The sequence below is a fragment of the Cynocephalus volans genome, chromosome 3, assembly GCF_027409185.1.
Source record: "Cynocephalus volans isolate mCynVol1 chromosome 3, mCynVol1.pri, whole genome shotgun sequence".
In the NCBI taxonomy this organism is placed as follows: domain Eukaryota; kingdom Metazoa; phylum Chordata; class Mammalia; order Dermoptera; family Cynocephalidae; genus Cynocephalus; species Cynocephalus volans.
The window spans coordinates 65,809,382-65,816,195 of NC_084462.1; the positions used below are offsets into that span (position 1 = coordinate 65,809,382).

At 51.4% G+C, this 6,814-nt stretch overlaps 1 protein-coding gene across 1 annotated transcript; it reads left to right on the plus strand.

Moving 5' to 3' along the window:
- LOC134371960 (cytochrome P450 1A1-like) lies at positions 1-5,096 on the plus strand. The gene is made up of 7 exons (XM_063088931.1): positions 1-80; positions 2,469-3,331; positions 3,879-4,005; positions 4,094-4,183; positions 4,277-4,400; positions 4,546-4,632; positions 4,811-5,096. Exons 2-7 carry the CDS (start codon positions 2,495-2,497, stop codon positions 5,094-5,096), a joined length of 1,551 nt encoding a protein of 516 aa, XP_062945001.1. The 5' UTR covers positions 1-80; positions 2,469-2,494.
- Positions 5,097-6,814: the final 1,718 nt, after the last annotated feature.

Consider the following 6,814-nt stretch of genomic DNA (forward strand, 5'->3'; position numbering starts at 1 on the left):
GCCTTCCTGATCCTCCTTGGGGTCCCTGGCTCCAGAGACCACTCTTCCCAGCTCAGCTCAGCACCTCCTCACCGCCACAGGTGAGTGTGTGTGTGTACGGGGGGGGGCGGTTCTGGCTTGCCCTACCCTACCAATAAAAGGAAAATTTTGGTGCCTCCAGGTCTTCCTAGGTAGCCACTGGCCGAGCACCTCCAAAAAAGGAAGCTTAGCATGTCCTTAGTGACCAAGCAGTCCAGTCCCTGAGAGGGGAAACTGAGGCCAGAGGAAGAGCAGGACTTGCCCAAGGTCCCACAGCTAGTTTCAGACCTCTAGATATGCATGGCCCCCCATTCAGGATGGTAGGACCTAGGCTCCAGCTCCATCCTCTACTATCTCTCTGTCTACCTTGGGGCTTCCCCATCAGAGTCACCTGGCAGGCTGGAATGAGGACACAGCTGAGGGAAGCTGGGAGCATGTGCATCCCTTCCTCAGGCTGTGTGATGAGGGAGGCTTCTCCCTGGGTGGGCAGGCTAGATGGAGGAGGTGGGCTGGGTTCTTACCAGCTATACCCTGCCCTATCTACAAGCTACCACACTGGTGGGCTCTACCCTCCCAAGGGGTGGCTTGTCAGAGCTGAGATGTCTGGCCCGGACAAGAGAGGCTCATCTGAGCAGGAGTCCTGGGCACTACCCAGGGGACTTCCCTATCCCATTGACTGTCTTCTCTGTCCTTTGTTGGGAGGCAAGCAGTGTGACAGACTGCCAGCTGCAGGGAACTGGAAGCACCATTCTCTGAAAACTCACCAGTCACATCTCCCTTGGCCTCCTATCTTACAAAGGCTGGAGACCCTTGGGGCACCCATTGTGCAAAAAGGGACACCATAGCACACAAAGACCTGGCAGAGTCCCTGGTTCATTCAGGGAATCAGAGATCTAGTGTGCTTTATGATTCAGCTGCTTCAGGAAGCCTCCCTACACAATGAGGTGGCTATAGTACTTGAGGTAGGAATCATACATCTCCCTGTGTTGTGGGGTTATCCTATGGAAAAACCTTTCCCGTAAAACCGGGAGGTTCCCCAGGGTGGATCTGGGTCTTCCTTAGAATCCAGCTGCGTACTCTGAATTGGAAAATCTTGTCCCACTCTCTCTCTTAGGTGATGTAATTGGAGCCCAGAAAGGTAAAATGATTAGTCCAAGGCTATTTGGACTGGAACACTGAGTCTCCTGACCTCCAGTCTAGGGCACCAGGCAGATGCCCAAGGCAGAGCCCAATGCCTTGGAGAAAGTGGTCTATGAATTTGCACACCATTTCTAGACCAAGCCTACAAAGTATTGCCGCAGCTTCTGTTAAGTTCAGATCCATTCCTGATTTCCCTGATTCTAGTGTGGAGTTTTCTTACAGCCCTGACCTGGTGGGACCTTTCCGTTTATTCTCTGCTCTCTGGTGACAGCAAAAGGGAGAGGCCCACAAAATTCATTCATTGAGAATTGAGCCCAAGAAAAACCCTGGCCTGGATTTCTGTGACTGGGTGCTCAATCTAGCTGGTCTCTAGCTGCTTTTAAACTGTGGGTCAGTTGAGCTCAGAGCTGGAGCTGAGAGCAGTGTGGCTTGGGCAGTAGCATCCATGTCCCCTCCCCATCCCACCCTGCTCCAGGGTCTGGCAGGATTCTCTAGATCCTGAGACTGAGCAGTGGAGAACTGAGAGTTTTGGAAAAATTCTTTTATTGATCTGACCACTCTGGGAACTTTCCCTATGAGGTCTGAGTCCTGCCTCTGTCACTAATTGCTGGGTGACTTTAAGCAAGTCAGTGTCCCCTCTGGAAGTCAAGTTCCCCAAATGCAAAATGATACTAAAGGAACGGATGACCCCTAATTCCCCTGATAGCATGGTTTTCCTGTGCGGTGGATAGAATTCAAGGGGATTTGGGGTGATACACATTGATTATGTGTTTACTTTAATGCGTTGGGGGGAAAAATCAAAGCTGCACTTTCACACAGTTACTGTTTAGGATGATGCTATGTGGGTGGATTTAAAGTTGATTTCAGGAAAATGTGAAGTAAATAATAGTACTGGTGCTATATGGAAATCACAGCCTGACATTGGAAGACACTATTTTATATAGGTAGAACAGTTAAAGTTCTCTTTAACTGTTCTGGAATTAGGCAACTTGCTTTGAGAGTTTGTATGCAACGCTTCCTGGCTGTGTGACCTTGGACAAGTTACTTACCCTCTGTGAGCCTCACTGCAGCCTACTTCATAGGTTTGTGGCCAGGATTGAATGAAGAATGACTGTGAAATTCTTGGTACACAGTGACAGCTCGACAAACAGTTTCCCCCTATCTCTTCCTCCCCTTAATGCACAGTGAGCAGTTCTGGGTGGGAAGGTTTCCCCCTCCCTTGACCAGAATGCTGACATTTTAAGGTATTGGCTCCTCCTATCCCCCCATCTGATGGCTTGATCTTTTCTTCTTGCCCCACCTCTTAGCAGCCACCTCAAAGATCCCTACGCTGATCATGCTTTCTGTGTTTGAACTCCAAATCTCCTTCTCAGCCACGGAGCTTCTCCTGGCTTCCTCCATCTTCTGCCTGGTATTCTGGGTAGTCAGGGCCTCAAGGCCTCCAGTTCCCAAAGGCCTGAAGAGTCCACCAGGGCCGTGGGGCTGGCCTCTAATAGGGCATGTGCTGGCCCTGGGGAAGAACCCACACCTGGCGCTCTCAAGGATGAGCCAGCAGTATGGGGACGTGCTGCAGATCCGCATTGGCTCCACGCCCGTGGTAGTGCTAAGTGGCCTGGACACCATCCGGCAGGCCCTGGTGCGACAGGGGGAAGATTTCAAGGGCCGGCCCGACTTCTACAGCTTCACCCTCATCACTGATGGCCAGAGCTTGACCTTCAACCCAGATTCTGGACCGGTGTGGGCTGCTCGCCGGCGCCTAGCCCAGAACGCCCTAAAAAGTTTCTCCATCGCCTCCAACCCAGCTTCCTTGTCCTCCTGCTACTTGGAGGAGCATGTGAGCAAGGAGGCTGAAGCCCTCATCAGCAAGTTGCAGGAGCTGATGTCAAGGGTTGGGCACTTTGACCCCTACAAGTATGTGGTGGTGTCGGTGACCAATGTTATCTGTGCCATATGCTTTGGCCAGCGCTATGACCACGACCACCAAGAGCTCCTTAGCATAGTCAACCAGAGTAATGAGTTCGGGGAGGTGGTTGCCTCTGGAAACCCAGCTGATTTCATCCCTGTCCTCCGTTACCTGCCCAACTCTGCTCTGGATGCCTTCAAGGACCTGAATAAAAAGTTCTACAGCTTCACGCAGAAGATAGTCAAGGAGCACTACCAAACGTTTGAGAAGGTATGGGCTGGGAAGAGGTGGGTGGGTGGTAGAAAGCAGGCAGGGTCAGGGACTGGGAGGTCAGAGATAAGAGGGAGAGCATGAGGTTTTGTAAGTCCTCAGGGAGGCTTCTCTATGAGATTTTGAAGCTGGTTGTGGAGTGAACCTTATCCTTGGCTGGGAAATAGAACTTTTTCTTGACCAGACCTTATATGCTTCCATCAGACAGTAATAGCCACTGAATAGCTACCCCACGTAGAACCCTGGGCCAGTTGTTGTGGGGACCAGGAAGTGTTAAAGAAATAACCTGTCCTCATGGTAGAAAAAAGTTAAAGAGCACATCCAGATGATAACAGTACCAGACTTTGTGTAAGGTGTCCCTCGAGTTGAAGCTACCTGTGTTCTAAGGTAAGAAAGAGCCTTGCAGAGGCAGAGAGAAGCTGGGATAGCAGCCTCAGGGGGCATCACCTCTTGAACAGAGGTGCTAGAGATAGTGAGGGACCAGGCCTAGATGGAGAGGTGGGTTTGGCTTTGGGATGTTGCTCACCTGTGGGCCTTCCTGATCCAGGGCCACATCCGGGACATCACAGACAGCCTGATTAAGCACTGTCAGGATAAGAGTCTGGATGAGAATGCTAATATCCAGCTGTCAGACGAGAAGATTGTTAGTGTTGTCTTGGACCTCTTTGGAGCTGGTATGAACTACCCCATGGTGCCCTTCCTATGCCCAAATGCCCTGACTCACTATCTGCCTAACTTCTCCTTCCATTCTACCCTGTCCAGGATTTGACACAGTCACAACTTCCATCTCCTGGAGCCTCATGTACCTAGTGACAAACCCCAGGGTACAAAGCAAAATCCAAGAGGAGCTGGGTAAGTGGTGGGTCCCGTCAAAGGGCTCAAGGCATGGAGCCTGGCCAAGGTGTGTGCAGCCCCTTAATCCATCTGGTCCTTTGTGTTCTGCAGACACAGTGATTGGCAGGGCGCGATGGCCCCGGCTCTCTGACAGATCCCAGCTGCCCTATCTGGAGGCATTCATTCTGGAGACCTTCCGACACTCCTCCTTCCTTCCCTTCACCATCCCCCACAGGTGAGGCTCCATAGATCTACTGCTGTCTGATATTGGGTCTTACTCCAGTACACATACCTGATTAGGGATAGTGGGAGGGCCACGGCAGGGGAGACAGGAGATCCCCTTGTGCCTCTGAGGCTGACTGAGCTTCCTCCCTCCCCAGCACCACAAGAGATACAAATCTGAATGGCTTTTACATTCCCAAGGGGCGTTGTGTCTTTGTGAACCAGTGGCAGATCAACCATGACCAGTAAGTTGAGAGGGACAGAGGAAACTCCTGGGCTGGCTGGACCTACCCTCTCCTGGGCTTCAGACCCTCTTGTCTGTGGGTCACTTGCCCATTCCCTATCCTTTGGGGCTGAGACTCAACCCACTCAATGCTTCTGAGCCTCCAAGCTGCCACTTCAGGTGCCTCCCTTTGGTTACAGGAAGCTGTGGGGTAACCCATCTGAGTTCCAGCCTGAACGGTTTCTCACCCCGGATGGTACTGTCAACAAGGCACTGGGTGAGAAGGTGATTATCTTTGGCCTGGGCAAGCGGAAGTGCCTCGGGGAGACCATTGCCCACTTGGAGGTCTTTCTGTTCCTGGCCATCCTGCTGCAGCAGGTGGAATTCAGCGTGCTGCCGGGTGTGAAGGTGGACATGACCCCCATCTACGGGCTAACCATGAAGCATGCCCGCTGCGAGTACTTCCAAATGCAAATGCGCTCTTAGGAGCCCGAGAGCCTTGAAGCCTAGACTCTGTCTACCTGGCCTGGCTGGGCACCAGACCAAGGGGCTGGCCCAGGGAAGTCTAAGCTTCGGCCTGAAACTCACAGATACTGGTTTGGCTGATCTTTTGCTATCTGGGCTGTGGGCAATCTTGAGGGATCATGCCTGCCCCTACCCAGAATTGCCCCTCTTCCTACTGACCATAGACCGTGTGCATGCAGAGGCCACACGGGAGCCAATGGGGTCTTCTGAAGTTGAGCTTGAGCTAGGAGGCATGGTAGGTTAGGAGGCCCTTAGACCTCTGAGAATCTCTGAAGAGTTCTCTAGAAGCCCCTGGACCCAGCAGCTGGCTGGCTCTATGGGGATGCTGACTAGATTGAAAAACATTTCGAGCAGGCCACATAAGGAATTATCCAATCTCTTTGACAACTGGGAGCTGCCAAGAATGAAGGGAAGAGACAGCCTAGGATACTGGCACAGAGGTGGTCTTGCTGCTTAAACAAGGCTAAGCAAATTGACCACACAAGTGTGGGATGCTGTACCTGGGGTGGAGCCACCTTCCTCTGCCATCCCTGCAGGCAGGAACAAACAGGTCTGCATTCTGGCCTTGGAAAGTGCCTGTTCCTGTCGAGGATGGGTGGGGCTTGTGTCTAAGAGGTGTATACAGCAGAGGGAGTGCACATATCCAGACCCCAGGACCAGGGTCAGAGTGAGGAGGTGGTATTGAAATCACCTTCTGCTGGTCTCCCTTTTCTACACCCTGTATTAAAATGTCTATTTTTAATGTTCGTACACAATGGCCTTTTTTATTCTATCCTGCGTTGTGCTTGAATTTTTGCATTTATCATATATAAGAGCTTAAGGACCATTTATTTAATGTATTAGAGAAAATTCTAACCCAAGTATCTGGAAATGTGTAGGAAACATCTACTTGAGCTAAATAAAGGTATTATCCAGAAATACTGTAGGTGAAGATTTTTTGAATCTTGAATGAAGACAACACTCATCTCCATGTCCACCTTGAGCCTAATCTTGTGTTGGGTTTTACCGTGGGGAAGAGGAGGAGGAGGTGGCAGTGAAAAGGTGAAGCCACTGGTCTCAGGCAGTCTGGGGGACAAGATTGTCTCCCTTCATTGAATTCCTTCCTCTCAGACTTATCACACACTGATGAAGAGAGTAGTCTCTGAACCAGGCTCTGGGGGTATAAAGTGAATAAAACGCAGTCGTTGCTTTCAACAGCCTCCCACGCTGGCTGAGGGAGCTGACATAAGGGCATCATCTAATTCATGGTGATCAGGGCTCAGCCAGACTGATGCATGTAGGAGGGTGGGGTCCAGAGCCAGGGGTGGGGCCACGTGGAGGAGTGGGTGCTGGGAGAAGTTCCTGGGTCTTGGGGCTACCTGAGTCTTCCTTGGAGCATGAGAGGCAGTTTCACTTGGGGCTCATACCATTAGATGCTGAAGCCCAAGGTGGCAGGCTCTGTTCACAGTTTTTCGGGGGGGAGGAGTTCTTGGCTCATAAGTTGTGATCTTTCCTCATTATGCATGTCTTGACTCAGGGTCGGCAGCAGTATCAGAACCCAACGCTGATCACAGGTGCAGAACAAGGCCTTTGACTGTCAGGCTCCTATGAGCAGTTGGTGGCTCACATTTCATGCTGAAATGTCTATCAGGGATGGCAGAGTTGTGACAAGTAGGGGTAGAGGGAAGACCCACATAACT

Excerpts from the sequence above, each read along its gene's own strand:
- LOC134371960 (XM_063088931.1), top strand. The coding sequence starts at position 2,495 with ATGCTTTCTGTGTTTGAACTCCAAATCTCCTTCTCAGCCACGGAGCTT. Across the intron at positions 3,332-3,878 it reads ACTACCAAACGTTTGAGAAG|GGCCACATCCGGGACATCAC; the intron begins GTATGGGCTGGG and ends TTCCTGATCCAG. Across the intron at positions 4,401-4,545 it reads CCCTTCACCATCCCCCACAG|CACCACAAGAGATACAAATC; the intron begins GTGAGGCTCCAT and ends CTCCCTCCCCAG.